Source organism: Piliocolobus tephrosceles, unplaced genomic scaffold (assembly GCF_002776525.5).
Source record: "Piliocolobus tephrosceles isolate RC106 unplaced genomic scaffold, ASM277652v3 unscaffolded_74, whole genome shotgun sequence".
In the NCBI taxonomy this organism is placed as follows: domain Eukaryota; kingdom Metazoa; phylum Chordata; class Mammalia; order Primates; family Cercopithecidae; genus Piliocolobus; species Piliocolobus tephrosceles.
The window spans coordinates 16,257-43,624 of NW_022334718.1; the positions used below are offsets into that span (position 1 = coordinate 16,257).

Here is a 27,368-nt window from a genome sequence, read left to right on the forward strand (position 1 = left end):
TTTTTTTTTTTGAGATGGAGTTTCGCTCTTATTGCCCAGGCTGGAGTGCAATGGCACAATCTCAGCTCACCACAACCTCCGCCTCCCAGGTTCAAGCAATTCTCCTGCCTCAGCCTCCCAAGTAGCTGGGATTACAGGCATGCACCACCACGCCCAGCTAATTTTGTATTTTTAGTGGAGATGGGGTTTCTCGTTGTTGGTCAGGCTGGTCTCGAACTCCCAACCTCAGGTGATCCGCCCGCCTTGGCCTCCCAAAGTGCTGGGATTACAGGCATGAGCCACTGTGCCCGGCCTGCTGTGAGGATTTTTGATTAACCTTGTTAATCATAAATTAACAGACCCTGATAGCTGTTAACTAATTAACTCTGTTTTCTATTCTTCTTCTCTCTTTTCTTTAAATAGAGGCAGGGGTCTTGCTATGTTGGTCAGGCTTGCCTCAATCTCCTGGGCTCAAGTAATCTTCCCGTCTTGGCCTCCCAAAGTGCTGGAATAACAGGCATGAGCCACCACACCTCACCCTAATGCTGTTTTCTAAATGTGCTATGATGAATATTAATTACTTTTGTAAAAAAAGTACAAAAACAATGAAAGTTTTTTTTTGTTTTTCTTTGATATGAAGTCTCGCTCTGTCATTCAGGCTGGAGTGCAGTGGCATGATCTCGGCTCACTGCAGACTCCGCCTCTGGATTCAAATGATTCTCCTGCCTCAGCCTCCCGAGTACAGGCATGTGCCACCATGCCCGGCTAATTTTTATATTTTTAGTAGAGAGGGACTTTCACCATGTTGGCCAGGCTGGTCTTGCACTCCTGACCTCAAGTGATCCACCCACCTCCCAAAGTGCTGGAATTTCCAGCCTCCCAAAGTGCTGGAATTATAGGTGTGAACCACCGCACCCGGCCTGAATAACTGAAACTTGAATCAGAAATGAAGCAGGGTGTCAGCTATTAGGACATTAGACTGGGTACACTTGAAAAGATCACAGTGCAGTTAGGATTTATTTCGTTCTCTTATGCAGGGATTGGCAACTACAATGAGTGAGCCCAGTCTCATCATGCCTGTTCATCTATGTCTTGTCTGTCCATGGCTCCTTTCCTGCAACAAGAGCAGAGTTGAGTAGCTGAGACAAAAACCATATGGCCTGGTAAACTGAAAATATTTACTACCAGGTTCTTTACAGAAAAAGTTTGCAGGCTGAACATGGTAACTCACGCCTCTAATCCCAATGCTTTGGGAGGCCAATATGGGAGCATTGCTTGAGCCCAGCAGTTAGAGACTAGCCTAGGCAACATAGCAAGACCTTGTCCCTACAAAAAATTTAAAACTTAGCTGACCATGGTGGTGCATGCCTATAGTTCCAGCTGCTTGGGAGGCTAAGTCGGGAGAATAGCTTGAACCCGAGAATTCCGGGCTGCAGTGAGCTGTGATCGCAATACTGCACTCTCAGACCCTGTCTCTTAAAAAAAGAAAAGTTTTGCAGACCCCTGCTCTTTTTTTTTTTTTGAGACGGAGTCTCACTCTATCGCCCAGGCTGGAGTGCAGTGGTGCAATCTCAGCTCATTGTAACCTCTGCCTCCATGGTTCAAGTGATTCTCCTGCCTCAGCTCCCAAGTAGCTGGGATTACAGGCACCCACCACCACACCCAGCTAATTTTTGTTTTTTTAGTAGAGACGAGGTTTCACCATATTGGCCAGGCTGGTCTCAAACTCCTGAGCTCAAGTGATCCACCCACCTCAGCCTCCCAAAGTGTCGGGATTATAGGCGTGAGCCACCGTGCCCGCCCCCCCTGCTCTTATAAATTATTTAAATCCTATACTGCCTTGGGATATTTTAATATTTCACTATGCCTTAATGTTTCTAGCCAACCAAAAGAACTCTCAGCTGGCAGTTCCCAATAAATGTCAGAACTCCAGAGCTAGAAGCCACCAAATGGCAAATTGTTTTTCCCTGGTACTCTACTCCTGCCTCTGAGAGAAGCAGGTGCATCCCAGCCTCAAATCCAAAGCTGTTCATAAGAGGGTGGGGAGGGCTGGGAGAAGGAAGCCTGCAGAGTGGAGAAGCCCTAGAATATGGAGACATTAGGAGACAGAATTCATTTTATCTGGGTGTCAGGGATTATATTTCCAGCGAAATTCTTTTTCCACTTAATGGAATCATACTAAGGTAACAGATATTGAAGCTATGTGGTGCTTAAATCTGAAGTGATGAACCAGTGGAAATGATACAGAAACTGGCCATAGGGTGGGAAGAGAACTGAAGAAGTGGCTCCAATATACTTATACCCACCAGCGGGATGTGACCACAGTGCTTCCAGAGGTGGCTAGAACAAGAGCTCTCTTAGAGACGTAAGGACTAAGCTAGGCATAGTGGCTCACACCTACAATCTTAGCACTTTGGGAAGCTGACGCAGGAGGATCGCTTGAAGCCAGAAGCTCAGGACAAGCCTGGGCAACCTAGCAAGACCCTCATCTCTACAAAAAGTTTTAAAAACTACCCGTGCGGAGTGGCTCATGCTTGTAGTCCCAGCTACTTGGAAGGCTGAGGTGGGAGGATCCCTTGAGCCCAGGAGTTTGAGGCTACAGTGAGCTATGACGGTGCCACTGTACTCCAGCCTGGGGGACAGCAGGAGATCTAGTCTCCAAAAATAAATAAATAAATAAATGAGAAAGAAATATAATGATTCAAAAGTAACATGCAATATTATGTAAGACAACTATGGATTCTGAATTTAACTTCAAGGAACACTATTTTCTTTTTTATTTATTTTTATTTTTTGTTATGAAGTCTCACTCTGTCACCCAGGCCGGAGTACAGTGGTGTGATCTCAGCTTATTGCAACCTCCGTCTCCCGGGTTCAAGCGATTCTCCTGCCTCAGCCTCCTGAGTACCTGGGACTACAGGTGCATGCCAACTCGCCTGGCTAATTTTGTGTATTTTTTTTAGTAGAGACGGGATTTCACCATATTGGCCAGGCTGGTCTCAAACTAGTGACCTCGCGATCTGCCTGCCTCGGTCTTCCAAAGTGTTGGGATTACAGGCGTGAGCCACAATATAATTATATTAATAATTATATTAAATAAATAAATAAAAATGTAAAACAGAATTCATCAAAAGCTTACATGTAGACTGGGCACGGTGGCTTATGCCTGTACCCCAGCACTTTGGAAGGTTAGGATGGAAGGATCACTTGAGGCCCGAAGTTCGAGACCAGCCTCAGCAACATAGTGGGACCCTGTCTCTACATAAAATTTTCAAACTTTAAAAATTGTCGCCGGGCGCGGTGGCTCAAGCCTGTAATCCCAGCACTTTGGGAGGCCGAGACGGGCGGATCACGAGATCAGGAGATCGAGACCATCCTGGCTAACACGGTGAAACCCCGTCTCTACTAAAAAAAATATAAAAAACTAGCTGGGTGAGGTGGCAGGCGCCTGTAGTCCCAGCTATTCGGGAGGCTGAGGCAGGAGAATGGCGTAAACCTGGGAGGCAGAGCTTGCAGTGAGCTGAGATCCGGCCACTGCACTCCAGCCCGGGCGACAGAGCGAGACTCCGTCTCAAAAAAAAAAAAAAAAAAAATTGTCTGGGCATGGTGGTGCATACCTGTAGACCTAACTCCTCGGGAGGTTAAAATGGGAGGATCACTTGAGCCCGGGAGTTTGAGGCTGCAGCGAGCTGTGATCACACCACTGCACTCCAGCCTGGGCAACAGAGTGAGACTCTGTTTAAAAACAACAACAACAAAAAGAAAAGCCTATGTGTAAAGAGCTTGGGATGAGAGTATTTCAGGACCTGTGTCATCGTGCACAGTGAAGATATCTATGGTGACTAACATGCATCCCAAACCAAAGAGCCCTCCCTGAATGCTTTGCTCTGGTTAATACTCCCAGGGACTGTCACTACTTGAGGGAAGCCCCTTCCCACCAGCCCAGCATTATAGTATCCTGGGATTCCCTACCTCTATGATATTAATAACAGCAATTTATTCCTCTGTATGCTAATAACACTAATGAAATAGGTGAGAAAAAAGTCTATGGTCAGTGGTAATTATTTGAGCTTGATCATAGCACAAACTTCTTTCACATATCAATTTATTGAGTTTCTACTATGTGCCAGGCATTGTACTAGAACTCAGAGATATTACAGAGATGAATAGAACAGCAAAATGGATACTTCCATCCTGTCTCTTTTTTTTTTTTTTTGAGACAGAGTCTTGCTTTGTCACCCAGGAAGTGCAGTGGTGCGATCTCTGCTCACTGCAACCTCTGCCTCTCAGGTTCAAGCAATTCTCCAGCCTCAGCCTCCTGAGTAGTTAGGATTATAGGCACCCACCACCACGCTCTGGTAATTTTTGTATTTTTAGTAGAGACAAGGTTTCGCCAAGTTGGCCAGACTGGTCTCAAACTCCTGACCTCAGGTGATCTGCCCGCCTTGGCCTCCCAAAGTGCTGGGGTTACATTCATGAGCCACACGGCACCCATCCATCCATCCAGTCTTTTGACATCCAGAAAGCTGGAGACCAACACTGGGACCTCTCTGCTACAGCGACAGCAAAAAAGAAAAGTCTTAACATATTCGTGTCCAAGCTTGCCTGCAGAAAGAGCAAAAAGTATATGGTCTTCAATACAGTGTTCACGTTTGCCCCCCAAATCTCCAGGATATTGATCCGCTTGGTGAAGGCTGAGTCACCTGTAGAACCCAGGACACAAGGTACTCTGGGAAAAAGTAATTTTAGATTTCAAGCTTCCAGCATTCAAGTGAGATACACTTCAGGGAGTCCAGAAAAGAGATGAGAGGGCTGGGAGAGGTGGCTCACACCTGTAATCCCAGTACTTTGGGAGGCTGAGGCAGGTGGATCACTTGAGATCAGGAGTTCAAGACCAGCCCAGCCAACATGGTAAAACTCCATCTCCATTAAAATAAAATAAAAAAATTTAGCCCGGTGTGGTGGTGTGCGCACGTAATTCCAGCTATTCAGGAGGCTGAGGCAGGAGAATCCCCTGAACCAGGGAGGCGGAGGTTGCAGGGAGCTGAGATTACCACACTGCACTCCAGCATGGGCAACAAAGTGACACTCTGTCTCAAAAAAAAAAAAAAAAAAACCATGAGAAAGCCAGTCTGAACTATTAGCCACATTTATGAAGTGGACCATGGGAAGAAAAGTCCAAGCTAAGGAATAACAGTGGGTAATGAATGGGGGTGTATCAGAGACTGAAGGGGAATTGAAAGCAGTGGGCCCTTAGCCAACCTTTTATGCCAGGGGAGGCTGCTGGCAAAGAAAAAAAAAACACTTTTTTCTTTTCTTTTTTTTCTTGAGACAGGGTCTCACTCTGTCCCCCAGACTGGAGTGCAGTGGCATGATCTCAGCTCACTGCAACCGCCACCTTCCTGGTTCAAGTGACTCTCCTGCCTCAGCCTCTTGAGTAGGTGGAACTACAGACACTCGCCACCACAACTGGCTAATTTTTGATTTTTGTATTTTTAGTAGAGACCAGGTTTCACCATGTTGGCCAGGTTGGTCTCTAACTTCTGACCTCAGGTGATCCACCCGCCTCTGCCTCCCAAAGTGCTGGGATTACAGGCGTGAGGCACCACGCTTACCCCCTCCTCATGGATTCTGTAGTGTTGGATTCTAGAATTAGTCACTGACTTGCTTCCTTTCCCATTCTGCATATTCTCTCAAAGTGATTTCATCTGCTTTCTTGGTTTCAACTACCACCTGTATATAGTAAAGATTCCTAAATATAAATTTCCAACCCAGAGTTTTCTCTTGAACTTCAATTTTTTATCCTGCGTAAAACCGACAGCTCCCACGGATGTCCCCAGGGGTACCTCAAACTTACTATGTTCAAATCTAACATCATCTTCCCACCAAATATTTTCACCTGTCTTTATTTCCCTCAATTCCTTTTTTTTTTTTTTTTTGACAAAGTCTCACTCTGTCACCTAGCCTGGAGTGCAGTGGTGTGACCTTGGCTCACTGCAACCTCCGCCTCCCGGGTTCAACTGATTCTCATGCCCCAGCCTCCTGAGTAGCTAGGATTACAGATGCCTGCCACCACGCCTGCTAATTTTTGTATTTTAGTGGAGACGGGGTTTCATCATGTTGGCCAGGGTGGTCTCAAACTCTTGACCTCAGGTGATCCACCTGCCTTGGCCTCCCAAAGTGCTGGGATTACAGGCATGAGCCACTACGCTCAGCTAGTTCCCTCAATTCTTTCAATTATTTGTCCTTTATCCATGGGGAATGAAGGGAGAAATATCAGTTGAGAGGGTGGAGTCAGAAGGTTGGCCTTCCCTTGCTCTGGCATCCTTAAAGTTTTTTTGGCCAGGCAAGGTGGCTCATGCCTGTAATCCCAGCACTTTGGGAGGCCTAGGCAGGTGACTGTACCTGGGGGCTGAGGTGGGAGGATTCCTTGAGCCCATCAGGCAGAGGTTGCAGTGAGCTGAGACTACACCACTGCACTCTAACCTGGGTGACAGAGTGAGACCCTGTCTCAAAAAAAAAAAAAATTGATGAGAGGGGAGAATGGGACCCGCAAAAAAGATGGAAAAGAGATGGAGATCAGAGGAGAGCCAGAAGAGGGTTGTGAAATTCAAAGGAGTGAAGAGAAGTAGGGCTAGGTGAGGTGGCTCATGCCTGTAATCCCAGAACTTTGGGAGGTCGAGGAGGGCAGATTACCGGAGGTTAAGAGTTCAAGACCAGCCTGGACAACATGGTGAAACCCCATCTCTTCCAAAACTACAAAAACTTAGCCAGGCATAGTGGCATATATTGGTGGTCCAGCTACTTGGGAGGCTGAGGATAGAGGATCCCTTGAACTCAGGGGGTGGAGTTGCAGTGAGCCAAGGTCACGCCACTGCACTCCAGCCTGAGCAACAGAGTGAGACCTCATCTCAAAAAATAAAAACCAACAACAACATAAAAAAACAAAGGAGTGAGATAGGAGGCAGGATTGGACTCTGGAGGTGAAACTCAGACACCACAAAAAAGTGTAGACTAGCTAAAACAGGTCTGGGGTGGAAGCAGCTTGCCATAAGTGTGCATTGTCAATGCACCCACAAGTGTGCATTGTCAGTTTACCATTGCCATGGCAACACTGCCCCTTTCCACAGCAGCGACCCAATGACCCGCAAGTTACCACCCTCATCCTAGAAATTTATATATGCCCCTCCATTTGCATATAATTAAAAGTTGGTATAAATATGAATGCAGAACTGCCTCTGAGCTGCTACTCTGGGCATACTGCTTATGGGGTAGCCCTGCTCTGCAAGGAGCAGTATCTCTGCTGCTGCTGTACACTGCTGCTTCAATAAAAGTTGCTGTGTAAGCCAGGTGTGGTGGCTCATTCCTGTAATCGCAGCACTCTGGGAGGCTGAGGCAGGTGGATCACCTGAGGTCAGGAGTTTGAGACCAGCCTGGGCAACATGGTGAAACCCTGTCTCTACTAAAATTACAAAAATTAGTCAGGCATTGTGGGATGCACCTGTAATCCCAGCTACTCAGGAGGCTGAGGGAGGAGAATAGCTTGAACCTGGAAGGTGGAGGTTGCAGTGAGCTGAGATCATGCCACTGCACTCCAACCTGGGCAACAGAATGAGTGAGACTCTGTCTCAAAAAAAAAAAATTTTTTTTAAAGACAGGGGCTTGCTACATTGTCCAGGCTGGGCTCAAGCAATCCTCTTGCCTCAGCCTCCTATATTGTTGGGACTACAAGTGTGGGCCACTGCCACTATGCCCAGCTTTCGTTTTTCTTGTTTTTTGTTTTTGGTTTTTCAGAGGTAGGGCCTTGCTCTGTCACTGAGGCTGAAGTGCAGTGGCAAAACCGATCATAATTCACTGCAGTCTTCATCTCCTGGGCTCAGCGATCCTACTGCCTCAGCCTCCTGAACGGCTAGGAGTACAGCCACTCCCCACAACACATGGCTAATTTATCTTTTTCTCTCTCTCTCTTTCTAGAGATGTGGTCTCACTATGTTGCCCAGACTGCAGTAATAAACAAAAAATTTAAGTCCTGGTAATTGTTTTTTGTTTTGTTTTGTTTTGTTTTAGATAGAGTTTTGCTCCTGCTGTGCAGGCTGGAAGTGCAGTGGCATGACCTTGGCTCACTGGTTCAAGTGATTCTCATGCCTCAGCCTCCCTAGTAGCTGAGATAACAGGCGCCTGCCACCACACCCGGCTAATTTTTGTATTTTTAGTAGAAATGGAGTTTCACCATCTTGGCCAGGTTGGTTTCGAACTCCTGACCTCAGGTGATCGACCGCTTTGGCCTCTCATAGTGCTGGGATTATAGGCGTGAGTCACCATGCCCAGCCCCTTGTTGGGTTACTTAATAAACCAACCCTAGGTCTGCTCAGACTTCCTGTTATGTAAGATAATAAAATTCCTTCGCCGGGCTTGGTGGTTCACGCCTGTAATCCCAGCACTTTCGGAGGCCAAGGCGGGTGGATCATGAGGTCAGGAGATCGAGACCATCCTGGCTAACACGGTGAAACCCTATCTCTAGTAAAAACACAAAAAGAAATTAGCTGAGCGTGGTGGTGGGCACCTGTTGTCCCAGCTACTCGGGAGGCTGAGGCAGGAGAATGGCGTGAACCCAGGAGGTGAAGGTTGCAGTGAGCCGAGATCGCACCACTGCACTCCAGCCAGGGTGACACGGCAAGACTCTGTCTCAGAAATAAATTTAAAAAATAAAATTAAAACAAAATTCCCTGACTGCTTAAACTACTTTTGGTTGCAGTTTCTTGGTACAGGTGAAACATCCCAACTGGCATAAGGATTGAAAGAGGAAATTTTGTTACAGGTATTTTTGAGAAAGATGAGAGTACAATGGAAGACAAGAGAGGGCCTCACGGGGCCTCCTTTAGGGCAGTGTTACTCGAAGTGTGGTTCATGGACCGGCAGCATCATAATTATCCTGGTATTTGTTAGGAATGCAAGTTATCAGCCGGGCGCGGTGGCTCAAGCCTGTAATCCCAGCACTTTGGGAGGCTGAGGCAGGAGAATGGCGTAAACCCAGGAGGCGGAGCTTGCAGTGAGCTGAGATCCGGCCACTGCACTCCAGCCTGGGCGACAGAGCGAGACTCCGTCTCAAAAAAAAAAAAAAAAAAGGAATGCAAATTACCAAGGGCTTCACCCTAGACTGGTCAACTCAGATTCTCTGGGGGTGGGACTGGGGCTCTGTTTATTTTTTTATTTTTACTTTTTAAGGTTACATAGTATTTTACATATTTATGGGGTATCTGTGATATTTTGTTACGTGCACAGGATGTGTAATGATCAAGTCGGAGCATTAGTGATATCCATCACTTTGGGAATTTACCCATGTTTTGGAAACAATTCAACTCCTCTCTTCTAAGTTTTTGTTATTGTTGTTGTTGAAACAGGGTCTCTGTCACCTAGGCTCTGGAATGCAGTGGTGCAATCACAGCTCACTGCAGCTTTGACCTCCGTGGCTCCAGAGATCCTCCTTGCTTTAGCCTCCGAGTAGCTGGGACCACAGATGTGAACCACCACACTCTGCTATATATATATTTTTTACTTTTTGTAGAGGTAGGGTCTAACTATGTTGTCCAGGCTGATCTCGAACTCTTGGGCTCAAGTTATCCTCCCACCTTGGCTTCGCAAAGTGCCTTCCAACTATTCTGAAATATACAATCCATTGTTGTTAATTATAGTCACTACTCTGCTTTTGAACCATAGAACATAAACCTTTTTATCTAACTGTATGTCCTTCATTAACCTAAATCTCTTCATTTCTCACCCAACCATTCCCAGCCTCTGGTTTATTTCTACTCTCTAAATTTATGAGATCGATTGTTTTTTAGCTGCCACAGATGAGAACATGCAATATTTATGTCTTTCTGTGCCTGGCTTATTTCACTTAGCATAATGACGTCCATCAACGTTGTGGCAAATGACGTAATTTCATTCCTTTTCATCTGTGTTTAAACAAGGTCTCCCTCCAGGGATTCTGATGCAACTAAAGTTGGAGAAAACACAGACCTAGGACACTCCTACAGCTGGGAGTGTGATAGTCTAACAGAGGAAGTGCTGTGCCACCAGCTCATCTTTGCCATCCTGGAGCTGTCTAATCTACGACTCAGTTTTCTTTTCTGTCACTACACGGTGAGAAGGAGATGAGGAACTGGGTGTGAAAACGGTTTGAAAAGGAGAAGCATGGTTGTGCACGCCTGTGATCCCAGCACTTTGGGAGGCTGATGAGGGAAGATAGCTTGAGGCAAGGAGTTTGAGACCAGCCTGGGCAACATGACAAGACCCCATTTCTTAAAAAAAAAAAAAAAAAAAAAATTTTTTTTTCTTTTTTGAGACGGAGTTTCACTCTTGCTGCTCAGGCTGGAGTGCAGTGGCGGTTATCTCAACTCACTGCAATCTCCACCTGGGTTCAAGCGATTCGCCTGCCTCAGCCTCCCCACTAGCTGGGATTACAAGTGTGCCACCACGCCTGGCTAATTTTGTATTTTTAGTAGAGATGAGGTTTCACCATGTTGGCCAGGCTGGTCTCAGCCTCCCGACCAGAGGTGATCCACCAGCATCGCCTACCAAAGAGCCGGGATTACAGGCGTGAGCCACCGGGCCAGCCAAAATGTAAAAAAATCAGCTGAGTGTGGTGGCGCGCGCCTGTGGTCCCAGGTACTCGGGAGGCTGGGGCGGGAGGATCGATTGAGCCCAGGGTTTGCAATGAGCTATGATGGCGCCACTGCACTTCAGCCCGGGCAACAGAGCGAGACCCTGTCTTTAAAAAAAAAGAGAAAATGGCTTGAAGGGGCTAAGAACCTTGAGCCCCAGGAGAGTCCCTGCGCTGACCGAGCCTCTGGGGCTGGACTCCGCCTCCCGGCCCAGGAGCATCTTGCGGAAGGGCCTGTCTCCATCTCTATGTCCCGGTGGAAAAACGGTAACGGTGGGCAGTCACTGTCATTATTCACTGAACTCAAGTGCTCCGATTTTGGGTCTTCTCGTTCGGATTCTACCTGCGTCAGTGAGTGGGGAAGGACTGGACACCCGGGCGGTGCCCTGCGGCTCGGGGCGGAGCCAGCCGCGGTCGCCGGGCGCAGCCACCTCAGCCCTCCTCCCGCCACATCCTCCAGGAAAAGGGTGCTCAGGCCTTCCATTGAGGAGACAAGGACCCGCTACCCTGGGGACAGACACTCGAGTAAGTCGTGAACCCTTGTGTGAAGAGATCAGGGGTCTACCCTGACGTGGGCGGGAACCGTCCTCAAGGCATAAGCGGAGGCCCAGTTATGAGAGCGTAGCGGCCCACCACCTCCGGGTCTCCCGGAGAGGGCGCGCCCGCTGGCCAAAGGACCAATCAGAGCACGGCAGGCCCGCAGGTCGCCCCCCCCCCCCCCCGGGACCACCCAGGCGCAGGCCGCTGGCGCTGCCTGCTCTTCGACTGGGCGAGCTTCCTGCCAATCATGGAGGAATCAGAGAGGCGTCGGCCAGTAGCGCGAGGCGGTCGCATCAGGCCAGCGGCTGGGCGCAAGCGGGTCGGCGTTGAGTGAGCCGCCGCCCTCCCGCCTGCGCACTGCCTCTCGGCCCCCTCAGGCCCGCCCGCAATCGGCCGCGTCATGCCAGGCGCTGCTAGGCGGTAGGGAGTGCCCGGGGCCGCCGCCTCCGCCCGCCCGCCCGAAGCCGCGCCCACTGTCCAGAGCTAGAGGGATGGTGGTAGTCACGGGGCGGGAGCCAGACAGCCGTCGCCAGGACGGTGCCATGTCCAGCTCCGACGCCGAAGACGACTTTCTGGAGCCTGCCACGCCGACGGCCACGCAGGCAGGGCACGCACTGCCCCTGCTGCCCCAGGAGGTACCCGGGCGGGCGGCGGGCCGGGGGCGCGTGGGGAGGGGCGCGGGGGAGAAGCGGGCGCCGGGCATAGCTGACCTTGGCAGGTGGGCGGTGCCGGGGTGGGGGGCGGGGCCCGCGGACCTGCGCCCCTCCCCCCGCCCACCTGCACCTCCCCCGCCCACCTACGCCCCACCCCCGACCACCTGCACCCCTCCCCACCCACGTTCAACCCGTCAATTGCATCCACTAGATGTGCTTCCCCATTCCCTACCCCCTCCGCCCAGTACTCTCTAGGGTGATTTACTCCCATCCCCATGTCCCACGTTTACTGAAGATAGGAGGGAGGGTGGGCCATGGGAGGGGGACCCTGGAGCCCCGAGAGCCGATGGTGTCTGACCAAGCACGGTGGCTCAAGCCTGTAATCCCAACACATTGGGAGGGAGGATCGCTCGAGGGCAGGAGTTGGAGGCCAGCCTGGGCAACATAGCGGGGGTCCCGTCCCTACTACGACTGGAAAAACAAAAAAAGGCATTTTGGGTTGGATGAATTTTAGAAAAGAAAAGGAAAAGATGTCTTCTAGAGAATCCAACAGGATGCTGTAGTGGTTGCCCGCACCTAGTCTCCAGCTGCCCAAGGAACAAGGCAAGGAGCTGTCTGCAGATAAGGGGCAGGCCAGTTCATAGATGTAGCCACAGTCACCTGGCATCCCATGGCTTCCAGTCACAGGCTGCTGTGCTCTGATGCACTGGGGCTTCCACGGGTCTTAATGTGTGTGATACTATCGTATCAACACCTGAAATGACACTCGAGACAGGAAAATATACCAGGCATGGTGGCTTACATCTGTAATCTCAGCACTTTGGGATGCTGAGGTGGGAGGATTGCTTGAGCCCAGGAGTTAGAGACTAGCCAGGACAACAGTGAGATCCTGCCTCTACAAAAATAAATATTAGCCAGGCTTGGTGGTGTGTGCCTGTGGTCCCAGGTGCTCAGGAAGGTGAGTTGGGAGAATCGCTTGAGCCCTGGTGGTTGAAGCTGCAGTGAGCCGTGATTGTGCCACTGTGTCAAGCCTGGGTGTGACACAGTAAGACCCTACCTACAAACAAAAACAAAAAAAAGCAAGAGAAGGGAAACGATGCCAGGTGTGGTGGCTTACACTTGTAATCCCAGCACTTTGGGAGGCCAAGGCAGGAGGATTGCTTGAGGCCAGGAGTCTGGGACCAGCTTGGGCAACACAGACTCCATCTCTACAAATAAAAAATAAAGAGGAGGGAAGGTGAAGCATTACTGAATACCGAAGATGGCTTCTAGGAGGCAGGGACTAAGATAGTGCCAGATCCAGGAGCATGTAGTATGTGGGGTCCCAGGACAATGGATAGAGGCCCTCAATAGGCTGGGCTAGGTGATGATGCTCTTGGGAAGCAGATAGTGTTGTGCAGGGATTGCAAGCCCCATACACACAATGTCATGGGAAAATGAGCAAAAATCTGGAAGTAATCTCTGCAATTGGAAAAAAGTCATTAGTCACAGTGGTGCTATTTTTTTGTTCACTGTTGTTGGGAAAATGATGTGGTTTGAGGGAAAGAGCACAAGACCACAGACTGCAGACCAGGGCCCCACCGCCAGCTCCCCCTGCTGATGACATTGCCCCATGTGAGCTCCAAAACTGTTTCCAATGACTTTTGTCCTCTCTGCTTCAATCCTCTCGTCTCTAATATGGAGCAAACACTTGGATTGGTATGAAGTATCTTTGGAAAAGGTTTAAAGAGCTCCAGAAATGTTAAGTATTATTATTCCAAAATGTTATCTGAGCCCTTGATATACACATAAAATGGTTTTAGAGGACCTACAGAGTAAGCACAAGGCATTTTCATGTCCTACGGGTGCAGAAGAGTAACAGTGCATACACACACAGAGGTGTAACTCCCTGTCTATTTTGTTCATTCATTCAGTGAATTTTGGGTCTTTACGTGAACCAGGCACTGCCCAAGGCCCTGGGTCAGCTTTATTTAATGTATTTGTACCCTATTTTATTTCACAACGGATTTGAAAGCTGGGAAGGGGACTGTGTAGACAAGCAGACTTTCACTGGAGCAGGAGAGATGTAATATTGAAAAGGATGCATGGCTATAATCCCAGCACTTTGGGAGGCCAAAGCAGGCAGATCACTTGAGGTTAGGAGTTTGAGACCAGCTTAGCCAACATGGTGAAACCCCATCTCTACTACAAATACAAAAATTAGTTGGGTGTGGCCATGCCCACCTGTAGTCCCAGCTACTTTGGAGGCTGGGGCAGCAAAATCTCTTGAACTCAGGAGGCAGAGGTTGCAGTGAACCGAGATTGTGCCATTGCATTCCAGTCTGGGTGTTGCAGTGAGATTCCGTTTCAAAAAAAAAAAAAAAAGATGCACAGGGATAAAATTTGAATGGATCTGGAGGAAGTGTGTGGGAAGATTAAAGAGAACTTAAAATGACCTCATTTCTTTCAAATGCAGTTTGGTAGAAACCACAAGCAGTGCAAAACAGGAAAAAAAAAAAAAGCCTTGCATTTTAAGGGAAACCTCGAGCTTCTTAGGGTACATTTATGCCATCATTTTCATGTTCCTCACTCAGCCCTTGCCTCCAGAACCTTAGCTGAACTGGAGACCAGTCTCACTTAACAGATTAGGAGAGGAGTAGGTGTCTGGAAGTATTCAACACACAACTACTGAGCTCTGCTGTGGGCAGCCCGTGGTTGGTGACCAAGATGCTTTCCCTGTCTTTGGGAAGCTTGAGGTCTAGTGGAGTGAATTGACAGAGGAAAATAATTGGCAATGTATTGTGCTAGGTGCTATTATAGAGGAGAATGTGGCACATGATGAAAGCACGGTTGAAGAATATGTCAACTCTGTCCTGGGGGCAGGTGAGGCACAGTAGAGCAGATATGCTCACAGATGAGGGGAACTTGAATAGAAATTTCTGGAATGAGTAGATGCCACTAACCTGTATGGTACGTTGGTGTGAATTAGAAAAAGGGCACATAGCAGATCACTCTCATCCAGGTGCTTTTATTAAGTGAACAACCTGTACCACTATATGGGGCCATTTAACTTGCCATATAGACAGAAGAAGAAAGAGAGTGGTAAGAGTGTTTTGGGCACAGAAGACACTGTGAGCAAGAGCACTAAGATAGTAATTTCAGGAAGTGAAAGGACACTGAAGGCTTGAGCTCTAGAGCAGTGATAATGGGGTTGAGGTGAAGAGACCTGATTTAAGAGCTATCGGGGGCCGGGTGCAGTGGCTCACGCCTGTAATCCCAGCACTTTGGGAGGCCAAGGCGAGTGGATCATGAGGTCAGCAGATCGAGACCATCCTAGCTAACATCGTGAAACCCTGTCTGTACTAAAAAAAATACCAAAAAAAAAAAAAAAAACAAAAAATTAACATGGTGGCAGGAGCCTGCAGTCCCAGCTACTTGGGGAGGCTGAGGCAGGAGAATGGTGTGAACCCGGGAGGCAGAGCTTGCAGTGAGCGGAGATCGTTCCACTGCACTCCAGCCTGGGAGAAGAGAGCGAAACTCCATCTCAAATAAAAAAAACAAAAGAGCTATCAGAGTTTGAATGGGTAAGACTTGGCAGGTGATGAGGGTGGGGCAGAGGGAAGAGAGAAAAGAAAGTATTCAGATGGACCCCTGGGCTTGAGTGACTGAATGAATGAATGGTGTGGCACCAATCAGACCCGAGGGAGTGAAGATGGAGCAGCCCCAGCTCTCATTCCCCGCTGCCTGCCTGAGAGCCCTGGTGATTTCCTTCCAGTTTCCTGAGGTTGTTCCCCTTAACATCGGAGGGGCTCACTTCACTACACGCCTGTCCACACTGCGGTGCTACGAAGACACCATGTTGGCAGCCATGTTCAGTGGGCGGCACTACATCCCCACAGACTCCGAGGGCCGCTACTTCATCGACCGAGATGGCACACACTTTGGGTATGTCTCTCCCTGTGCAATCAACTTTGTAGTGCTAGAAAGTGATTAGCCTGGGCTTGAGTATGGGACTTTGGTGTGTTCCATAGTACCTAGAAGAGGAGATAACATATTGATGGAATTTAATAAATTGGCTTACTGAAAGAGATCAAATTTTTTTTTTTTTTTTGCCAAAGGAGACAAAGACAGCCAGAGAAATTCCAAATAACACACACTGGCTGGATGAAATTGCTTCCATCCTAGACAGTTAAACAATTTTTATTTTCAGCTGGGCGTGGTGGCTCATGCCTGTAATCCCAGCACTTTGGGAGGCTGAGGTAGGTGGATCACTTGAGGCCAGGAATTCGAGACCAGTTCACTGCAGCATGGTGAAACCCCATCTCTACTAAAAATACAATAATTAGCTGGGTGTGGTGGCTCATACCTGTAATCCCAGCTACTTAGGAAGCTGAGGTAGAAGAATCGCTTGAACCCAGGAGGCAGAGGTTGCAGTGACCCGAGATCGCGCCTTTGCACTCCATCTAGCCTGGGCAACAGACCGAGATTCCATCTCAAAAAAACAAAACGAAACAAAACAAAATTTCATTTTTATTTATGTATCTATATACACATGCACACACAGACATACACATACACACACACACACACATATATATGTATATATATATATGTGCTCTGATGCACTGGGGCTTCCACTGGTCTTAATGTGTGTGATACTATCATCATTTTATTTATATATATAGATGATATAAATAAATGATGATATATACTATCATCATTATATATATATGTAAAAATAGAGATGGGATCTTGCTGTGTTGCCCAGAGTGGTCTCCTCAAGCTCCTGGCCTTAGGCAATCCTCCTACCTTGGCCCCCCAAAATGCTAGTATTACAGTATTTATTTAATTTTTAGGTGTTTTTTTGTTTTTTGGGGGGGCTGTTTTTTTGGAGATAGAGTCTTGCTATATTGCCCAGGGTGGAATACAGTGGCTGTTCACCAGTGCCATCATAGCTCACTGCATCCTTAAACTCCTGGGTCAAGCAGTCTTCTCACCTCAGCCTCCTGAATAGCTGAGACTACAGGCGTGCGCCACCACACCTGGCTATCCCACACAATATGAGACCAGGAAGTTGTCATCTGTGTGGAGAGGAATAAGTGTAATCCCATGTAGGGGGGTAGTCTAAAACAACTTGGAGAATACCTTTAGATCTGGATTTTGGGGCTCAGCCTTGGCATGGGAAGGAAGCGTGGTATGTAGCAGTGGTTACCAGACTTCTTTCAGTAGTTTAAAACAGTGAAAAAAGATGAAAGACTGATATAGTGTTATTCTCCTTTAATTTTGACAAGGAAAGTCTTTAAAAAAGAAAAAGAAAAAGAAAAAACCTCTGTTGTTCCTGTGACGTAACACTAAAATGTGGCAAAACACGATCTCAACAACAGCAAAATAGCAGCCAGGCGTGGTGGCACTTGCCTGTAGTCATAGCTACTTGTGAGGCTGAGTTGGGAGGATTGGTTGAGCCCAGGAGTTGGAGGCTGCAGTGAGTCGTGATCCCAGCACTGTGCTCCAGCCAAGGCAACAGAGTGAGACTGTCTTTTTTTTTTTTTTTTTTTTTTTTTGAGTCAGCGTCTTGCTCTGTTCCCTTAGCTGAGTGCAGTGGCGTGAGCGTGGCTCACTACAGCCTTGACCTCCCAGGTGCAAGCAGTTCTCCTGCCTCAGCTTCCCAAGTAGCTGGGACTAGAGGTGCACACCACCACGCCTGGCTGATTTTTGATTTTTTGTATAGATGAGGTTTCACTGTGTTGGCCAGGATGTTCTCGAACTCCTGAACTCAAGTGATCCTCGTGCCTCAGACTCCCAAAGTGCTGGGATTACAGGCCGTGCCTGGCCGAGACTCTGTCTCTTAAAAAAGAAAACAAAACCTTTCCCAAGAAAGGACTTCTGACAATCTTACACATAAACAATTTAAAGACTTTATATCTCAGTTTCCAAGTTTGTGAAATGAGAAATAATTATAGCTGCTGCACAGGCTTGTCAATGAGGATTATATAAAGAGCCTTGGTATGACCCCTAGCCATGTTCTTTTCAGAGTACGTGACTGGAACTCTTAGCTCTTTCAGTCTGACATTGGAGATGACTAGAGACCTTGAACCAAGTGTCCAGGAGGCAGAAATTCTCCAACCACTGCATCTCTGTGCTGGCCTGCAAGTAGGATTGCCCACATTGTGGGAAAGATCATTTTTATTCTCAGAAAGGAGCCCTTGGTCAGATAACTTGCTTGGCAGCATCTGGGTTTCCCCAGTGGGCTATCAGCTGCCTCCAATGCTGAGAAAACAAAGTGTCACATCGCTCTGCAGAACTATAAAAAGATATTTGTTTGCAGGCTGTTTGGGGAAGGAAAGTGCCGGCTCCAGCTGGCAGCTCCCACAACACCCTTAGCTGGGCCTTGCCCCAGGGTTTTGTTTTTCAGAGCTCACCAAGGTTTGCTGAAGATTTAGAAGGGATTTTGGGGAGGGGGGTCCGGGTTTGACTTGAGGTGGATGTGCCCACGCCCAGGTGGCCACAGCTAGAGAGTGACAGCGCCAGGCAAGAGCATGGCAGAAAGCAGGAGATGGCGACATTCATACTTTGGCTGATGAGTTCCTGTGACCTATGATTCATCAGCAGCAGATGAAATTGTTGAATGACTCAGATAAAATAGGGGGTTCAGGGCATTTTGTAGAAGTGCATTTCTTGCTATACAGCTTATGCACCCCTGGCATCCACCATGAAGGCTGCTTGGGCTTCCACCTGGGATCGTTCCCCATTGTCATCAGCTTGCCACACTCTGGTCTAAATGCTTCTGCTGAAGCTGGACCATGGTGGATGTGGGTGTAGAGTCAGCCATGGCTGGATCTGAGCCTCTTGCAGTGGTGGCTACTTGAGCAAGCATGTTCCTGAACCTGGCTGGGCCCCACTTGAGCCTCATTTATGACATAGAGATAAGATAGCGCACACCCCCAGTGTTATTGAGAGGATTACATGGGATAACCCATGAATAGTGGCTGGCACCGAGTAATACTTAGCGAGTGTTAGCTGGTGTTGTATTAGGTCATAGACTAAGCTGTTATTGAGGTAGCAGCATAATCTTGGGGTTTACTCACTCTCTTCCACACGTACCAGTGATGTATCTGATTACTCTTAGCACTAAATAATCTGAAAAGCTGGTGGCTTGCACCTATGGTCCCAGCTATTCGGGAGGCTGAGGCAAGAGGACTGCTTGAGCCTAGGAGTTAGAGGCTGCCTTGAGCTATGATTGCACCAGTGCCCTCCAGCCTGGGTGACAGAACAAGACCCTATCTCTTAAAAAAGAAGAAAAAAAAATCTGAAAAGTGAATTAGAAGGACAGAATTTTTATTTTAAGAAAATGCAATATGTGATTTTATTCAGCCCTGGAACTGTTCTTTCAGACATTATGGTTAGGCATTTTACCTGCTCTGCATAGCTACAGAATAATACTAGTGGCAAGGATGGGGAACACCTAGAACTCTTTTGCATTGCTGGTGGGAATGTAAAATGCTGCAACCACTTTGTTAACCACGTGCTTACCCTATGACCGAACAATTCTACTCCTGATACTTACTCAAAAGAAATTTGTGCTTGTGTCCACTAAAGGTTTTTTAAATTTTGAGATGGAGTCTCACTCTGTAACCCAGACTGGAGTGCGGTAGCATGATCTCAGCTCACTGCAACCTCCGCTTCCCAGGTTCAAGCAGTTCTCCTGCCTCAGCCTCCTGAGTAGCTGGGATTACAGATGCCCACCACCATACCTGGCTAATTTTTGTATTTTTAGTAGAGATGGAGTGGCACCATTTTGGCCAGGCTGGTCTCAAACTCCTGAGCTCAAGTGATCCACCCACCTCGGCCTCCCAAAGTGCTGGGATCACAGGTGTGAACCACTGTGCCTGGCCTAAAGGTCTAATATAGGAATGTTCATCCCAGCTTTACTCATAATAGCCAAAAACTGGAAACAACCCAAATGTCTGTTAAAGAGACAACAGGGTAAATAAATTATACCATATTCATGCAAGGGTATACTTACATAATAAATAATAACAAACTACCGGTTTGTTATTATTTATTTGGTGGATAAATTTCAAAAACATTATGTTAAAGGAAAGAAGCCAGGTACAAAAGAGAACATACTGTATAATTCTATTTATATGTATTTCAAGAAAAGGCAAAACTCATCTTTACTGATCGAAGGAGAAGTTAGAGTGGTTCCTTCTGTAGGGATTAACTGGGAAGTGGCATGAGGAACCTTAAGGAATTGAAATGTTTCATCTTGATCTACGTGTAGTTGGATGGGTATATTCATACTTAAAAAAATTGAACTGTACAGTTAATATTTGTACATTTATTGAATATTTCACCTCAATTCTAAAACAAATGTATATAAAGGGCTAGATGTCCTATCTTTCCATTATACTTACATATGCCTAATGATACCTAATATTATATCTAATAATAGTAATTATAGTTGCTTACCGATAACAGCAACTGGTAACACTTATTGAGGCTCTACTCTGTGCCAGGGATTTTCTAATCACTTAATTCCCTAATACATTATGAGGTTTTATTGTTTTCTCCAATTTTACACAGAGGGAAACTGAGGCACGGAGAGGTTAGGTTCATTTACCCAGTGTAACACAGCTGGCAGTCTAGTTTTAGATTTTGTCCAATGCACTGTATGACACTGCCCAGGAGCATGAGCTCCTTGTCACCGACCCTCTTTCCTTCCTCCTCAGAGATGTGCTGAATTTCCTGCGCTCAGGGGACCTCCCACCCAGGGAGCGTGTTCGAGCTGTGTACAAAGAGGCCCAGTACTATGCCATCGGGCCCCTCCTGGAGCAGCTGGAGAACATGCAGCCACTGAAGGGCGAGAAGGTGCGCCAAGCGTTTCTGGGACTCATGCCCTATTACAAAGGTGAGGGTCAGCTGCCCAGGATGGTGGGTGTGTGGGAGGCGGTCTGCAAGGCATCTGTGAGTGTTTAGGTCTCCATCACAACACCGGGGGCAGCGTTCATCCAGATTACTCAAGATGGGAGGGAGTGTCGTCCCCTCCCAGTCACACTGGGGAGATTCCAGTTAAGGTGGTCCTACCTGGCCTATGACAGTCAGCAAACTGTGTTTCAGAAGGACAACCCTCGTCCCATTGGCTCTCCTTTGCTGTAGAGAGCCATGACCCTTGTTTCAGTTTGTGCCCTTCATTGGCCCCCTGAGTCCTTTCCCCGAGAAATCTGTCTTTCCCCACCTGCATCCTGCCATCCCCCTCCTGCATCCTGCCATCTTCAGGACTGTTTCTCTGTGCATCTCTGCCGCCCTGTCCTGCCCCTTCATCCCAGTGATAGGTGTTGTGTTCATCTTCATAGACCACTTGGAGCGGATTGTGGAGATCGCCCGGCTGCGTGCGGTCCAGCGGAAGGCCCGCTTTGCCAAGCTCAAGGTCTGTGTCTTCAAGGAGGAGATGCCCATCACCCCGTATGAGTGTCCGCTCCTCAACTCCCTGCGCTTTGAGCGAAGTGAGAGTGACGGGCAGCTTTTTGAGCACCACTGTGAAGTGGATGTGTCTTTTGGGCCCTGGGAGGCTGTGGCTGATGTTTATGACCTGTTGCACTGCCTGGTCACGGACCTCTCGGCCCAGGGCCTCACCGTGGACCACCAGTGCATCGGGGTGTGTGACAAGCACCTCGTGAACCACTACTACTGCAAGCGCCCCATCTATGAGTTCAAGATCACATGGTGGTGAGTAGCCTTGGTAGGCAAGAGTCCCATCAGGGAGGATGTCCACCACACTTGGTGGCTGTGGGAGTAAGATCCCTGAAGGGGCTGCTGACTGCCCCAGAATCTGCCGAGGTGAGGACCGAGTCCTGAGGCACAGCTCCCAGGGGACAGAGGTGTAGCTCCACTCTCCCTGACTGCACCTCAGGGTTGGGCTCAGGGCTTGCGGCCTGCAGGCACTCCGGCCAGCGCTCACCTGGCCTTTCCTCAAGGCATGGTAGTCTTTCCTTGAGGCTGATAGCTAGGGCTTGACCAGGAAGTCCCGAGAAGTTTCGTCACCTTCTTGACCTTGCAGGAGAGTTTCTGCCCATTTTAGAGCCACATTATCAAACTGATGAGGCCTAATCACTTCCTCGACACTGTTCAAGCGTCCCTCCCTTGTGCTTAGTGTATTGGTGTGAACATGGAACATGATGGGGGATTTACCTGACCAGCCACCCCATAGCCCCTGGCTGAAGAAGAAAGAGCATCTTCTGTCCCAAGAATAGTTGCCCACATTCCTAAAATGTGGAAAGACTTCTCTTTTCCTTCCGGAACATGTTCTTCACCACCTTTTGGAGATTTAACCATAGCTGCCAAAGCTATGCACCCAGTTGGCCTTAGAAAACCACAATGTTTACAGCCCTGTCTTAGGGCCACACCTTCTCCTATCTTCCACCACCCTCCTTGCTTGCAGGGTTGTCTTCTCACAGGGCTGGAATGCAAATTTCAGAGGCTTCTTTTGAAGATTCCCCAAGTCAAGCAGGCAAGATGCCTAGATCTTCTGTTATGTTTGACATGTAACATCCTTTTTAGAGGCTCAGAACACCTCCTTGGCTGCTATCTCATGTGTTAGAATCCAATTTGTGGTGAACCTCTTTGGAAGGGGCCCCCTCTTTAAACCCTGTTGCTCTGTCCTGGTAACATTCTCCTAGGAGAGCATGTCTTCTGAGAAGGTAAAGGAAGGGCCGGGTGAGACACACAACTATCCTAGGAGCCGTAGGAAGACAGAGAAAACTTCCCTTCTGTTTTATTCCTCAATCCTCTACTTTTGTCTTACTTCTCTATATTTTGTTTTACTCCTCACTCCTCTATATTTTGTTTTACTTACTCCTCTATTTCAGAAATTGAAAAAGATCCCCAAGGATCTGTTACTACTGCATTTCCTTCTTGCTCTGTCTACAGCCTGGGCCAGCTAGTCAGGGTCTGGACATGCATCTCCTAAAGGAAGAACTGTGTAGCACCACTGATCACAATGTAACATTTCCATGCTGCATTAAGGGCGTCTCTCTGTAATCATGACTGTACCTGTCTCTTCCTGGGTATTCTTGAAGGGAGATTTTTTTTTTAACGTGTAAAGAATTGATGTGAGCCAGGAACGTGTCTATAGTCCTAGCTACTTGGGCACACGCCTGTAGTCCAGGCTACTCAGGCACACACCTGTAGTACCAGCTACTCTGGAGGCTGAGGCAGGAGGATCACTTGAGCCCAGGAGATGAAGACTGTAGTGTACCATGATCATGCCTATGGCTAGCCACTGTGCTCCAGCCTGGGCAACACCATCGTTAAAATAAATAAATAAAGGAATTGGGGAGGACAACCTCACTGGTCTCAGACTTACAGGACCAGATAGATGAGACGGGTATAGGGGGAGCTGAAGTCTGTGTTCATATGAGGAAAAGAAGACCAAGCCCTGGGACTTTGGTTGAATTCCTCCGTGGGGCTGGAAGGCAGTGACCTCCTGTTCCCTATGTGTAAACAAAGATTCCAGGGCATGGTTTTGCACTCCCGTTGTACTCTTTTAGAGGTGGAAAAGAGGTGAATACTGAGATCTAAGAGGAAAGAACAGTCGTTCATGTTCTGAGATACGTGCTCTCTCTATTGTTCTCATATACAAAGGGATGGTCTCTTTTTTGGAGCTGATGTCCCTGCTTGGAGGTTAGCCCAAAAACATGGCTCTTGCATTGTTCTAAGAGAAAAGTCTTTGATTTCGGTTCTTCTGATTGGTGTTACCTACTGCCTAATATGTGTTCATTTTTTGACAGAGAGGCAGACTATTGAAAAAGTCTGTGTGAACAGAGAGCAGTTCCTTAAGCCCAATGCTTTCAGTCATGTGGCCTTGACCACTTCTACTCCCTAGCATCCCACGGAGCATCGCAGGGCTTGGTAATTTAGAGTCCATACATGCAAGCCAGGGGGAACCTTGTTTGCTCAAATGCAGGTTTGCTCAAAAACAGGTCCTGAAGGCTGGCTTAGGGTTACAGGGATGCTGGGTAAGAACACTGCTCCTGTGTCTCTTGCTGGAGAAACCCCTGTTTCTCTGACTCCCTCTGTGATCCTCACAGCAATGTCTTCTGTGCCACTGTGGGACACAAGGCTCTGGCCAGTAGAGAAGACAGAGAGGTGACACCGGGCAGCAAGCTGACAGCTCTTTCTAAATAGAGTGAACGAATTCTGTGGTCTAGTTTCGCCATTCTCTGATGAGAAACCGAGGCCAGGCTGAAAAGTGAATGAGATGTGGTGGATTGTGGTGATGGCCTCCAAATAAAGGGGTTATCCCTGTGGAAGTGATTTCTCCCCATTTGATCCCCTTTCAACTCTAAGTGGCCAGGCCCAGAGCAGAAGAAGGGTTGGGTCTGGAGGGAAGGCTCCAAAGGTTGAAAGCTTATCCCTGATCAGAAGGAAGTGCATCTTTGTAGAATTGTTGTGTGTCATGTCAGTAAATCCCTCTCGCTTGACAAGGGACTGGATTAATCTTGCCTTGAGACAGGCCAGTAGTTATCAGTGAGTCAAACCAAAGTGAAAGTTTCAGGAGATGGGACCACATGGTGCAATGCTCGCCATGATAAAATTCCTTGAAGATAAAAAAGCTGATGTTATAGCAATGAAAAAGACTGAAGCAAAACCACACTGAAACACATCCCATTCCAGGGGAGGAATTCTTTGCATAACACTCTAAATCAAAGGAAGGAATCATCACCTTCCTTATTCTACCTCTGCCTTGTTCACCAGGCTGCCCAGTGCTTACCATGCAGAAAGCAGTCAGCTGTACCCTGGAAGTTTCTGTTCTTTCCTGGGGCTTAGGATATTCTGGGAGCTGTCTGAGCCTTGTGCCTCAGGCTTATCAGGTGATATAATCTTCCTGTTCTGGGTTGCTTGCCGGAGGACTAGGAAGTGACATTTATAAGACACAGGCGATGTGAGCATCCATGTGTGGTCTTGGTCTAAACCAGCTCTTGAACAGGTTAAAGCAAACAGCAATAACAAAACAAAAACTACCCACACTGAGCATTTTGATCCCAGTAATATTTCAAATATTGTCCTTCTGCATATGTTCTATCCATATTTGATTCCAATATACATTATTAAGCTTTCTTGGGTACTATTTTTCTGGGGCTCTTGCATGAAAGTGGTGCCTGTCTCATGATCCTTAAAAGAGAGAGGCTTTTTTCATCCAAAGCTGGAGCGTTGGGAACTGGGGTGGGAGAGGCACTTTTTGGAATTCTGAGAGAATCATATCTGTGTATATACATACTGAGTGGGGAAGGATGGGGGTTGGCAGGGGTTGAGGGAGGTGGGAACAAACAGTGGGTATGGGAACAGGCAGTCACCTCGAGTCACCTGGGTCTGTCGTCGTCCTTCTGTACGGTGTTGGATTTATGTACACAGTATAACACTTCCTGTGTGAGTTCATGTACCTATCTGTGAGTGCTTTGGTGTATGGAGCCTCAGTACACTCCAAGGGCATTAAAGTCAAGAACTAGAACCTGTGTGCTGCGCCTTTCTTTTTTAGAGATGTGCGCTCATCCCTTCTCTGACCTCCACTTTGTCAGCAAATATTTTTTATGTCTGCTTAAAATGTGATATGTTTGGGGATGCTCCACACAACAAGACAGGCTTTTCCCTGAGACCGGCAGCTGAACTTCTGCCCTGAAAGGGAGGTGGGCCTCTTGAGGACCCTGCTGGAGTTACTCTAGACTTGTCTCTGTTTCAGGTAGGCAAGTACCCACCCCAGCCTAGGCAAAATCTCTGTCCTCTTCTGTTGGGAGTTCTCCAAGGAAAGAAGAGACTACAGGTGCAGTCACGTGTGTGGCTCACAACCATATCAGGTAGTTCTAAAATAAATTCTGCCTGTCATATCACCACTTCCTTTTCAACAGGGAAATAAGTGCTCTAAATTTATGTGAGCCTCAGTGGTTAAGACCCTTCCTTGACTGGGCGCGGTGGCTCATGCCTGTGATCCCAGCACTTTGGGAGGCTGAGGCGGGCGGATCACAGGGTCAGGAGATCGAGACCATCCTGGCTAACACAGTGAAACCCCGTCTCTACTAAAAAAAATACAAAAAATTAGCTGGGGGTGGTGGCGGGCCCCTGTAATCCTGGCTACTTGGGAGACTGAGGCAGGAGAATGGTGTGAACCCAGGAGGCGGAGCTTGCAGTGAGCCGTGATCATGCCACTACACTCCAGCCTGGGCGACAAGAGCGAGACTCCGTCTCAAAAAAAAAAAAAAAAAACCCTTCCTTAAGGAAAATGGATATAAGTTGCCTTTCCTTCGAAAGCGGAGCTTGACACCTTCCTGGCTAATGAGCGTCCTCATCAAGATGCTCCTTGGAGTCACATCATGGATTAACCCAGAAAGGTGAGTTCTGAAGCTCCAAGTAGCTTCATACCCTCCAATTGCTTCCCCTAAATCTGATTATTCTGGGTTTTAAACAAAAACACTGCATCATCTGTGCCAAATATATTCCCTGACCTAATTACTGAGCACAGCCACATAGTAATAGTACACTAACAATACAGGCTGGAAACTGAAGCTCATAGAGGTATAGTTTCCCCGAGAGTGCAGAGCTAGTAAGTGGAAGAGTCAGCATTCAAACCCAGAGCCCCTTTCTGAAATCCTCAGGGTTGTTCAACAGCATGATCCTCCCTTCCTCTTGAAAGCTAAGTATCCTCCTTCTGAGGTTCAGGGCTTGACTCTACCTGACCTGTGAAGATTTGGAAAGCACATATCTAGGACAAGTATTAGAAAGTCTTCGGCCGGGCGCGGTGGCTCGCGCCTGTAATCCCAGCACTTTGGGAGGCCGAGGCGGGCGGATCACGAGGTCAGGAGATCGAGACCATCCTGGCTAACACGGTGAAACCCCATCTCTACTAAAAAATACAAAAAATTAGCCGGGTGTGGTGGCGGGCGTCTGTAGTCCCAGCTACTTGGGAGACTGAGGCAGGAGAATGGCGTAAACCCGGGAGGCGGAGCTTGCAGTGAGCTGAGACCCGGCCACTGCACTCCAGCCTGGGCCACAGAGCAAGACTCCATCTCAAAAAAAAAAAAAGAAAAAAAAGAAAGTCTTCATACTTCAGGAAAGGATTCTAGGAAGAAAGGAAAAAAAATCTCCCATAGATGTTGTATTAGTCCATTTTCACACTGCTGTAAAGAACTACCTAAGACTGGATAATTTATGAAGAAAAGAGGTTTAATAGACCCACAGTTTACATGGCTGGGAGACCTTGGGAAACTTATAATCATGGCAGAAGGCGAAGGAGAAGCAAGGCACGTCTTACATGGTAGCAGGAGAGAGAGAAAGTGGGGAGACCAGGTGTGGTGGCTGATGCCTGTATAATCCCAGTACTTTGGGAGGCCGAGGCAGGCAGATCACAAGGTCAAGAGATTGAGACCATCCTGGCCAACATGGTGAAACCCCATCTCTACTAAAAACAAAATACAGAAAAATTAGCTGGGCATGGTGGCATACACCTGTAGTCTCAGCTACTCGGGAGGCTGAGGCAGGAGAATTGCTTTGAACTCAGGAGGCGG

General features: G+C 47.9%; 1 protein-coding gene across 3 annotated transcripts; it reads left to right on the forward strand.

Moving 5' to 3' along the window:
* The first annotated feature begins 11,050 nt into the window (after positions 1-11,050).
* Positions 11,051-25,325, forward strand: LOC113219651 (BTB/POZ domain-containing protein KCTD7). Of its 3 annotated transcripts, none has more exons than XM_026446724.1 (4): positions 11,051-11,167; positions 15,590-15,759; positions 20,544-20,722; positions 21,168-25,325. In XM_026446724.1, the coding sequence occupies exons 2-4, from the start codon at positions 15,671-15,673 to the stop codon at positions 21,542-21,544; spliced, it is 645 nt and encodes a 214-aa protein (XP_026302509.1). In that variant the 5' UTR covers positions 11,051-11,167; positions 15,590-15,670; the 3' UTR covers positions 21,545-25,325. The 3 variants fall into 3 exon arrangements, with proteins under 3 accessions (XP_026302509.1, XP_026302508.1, XP_026302507.1); XM_026446723.1 differs by lacking the exon at positions 11,051-11,167 and adding an exon at positions 11,396-11,817 and having other exon boundaries at positions 20,544-20,682; XM_026446722.1 differs by lacking the exon at positions 11,051-11,167 and adding an exon at positions 11,401-11,817.
* The last annotated feature ends 2,043 nt before the right edge of the window (positions 25,326-27,368 follow it).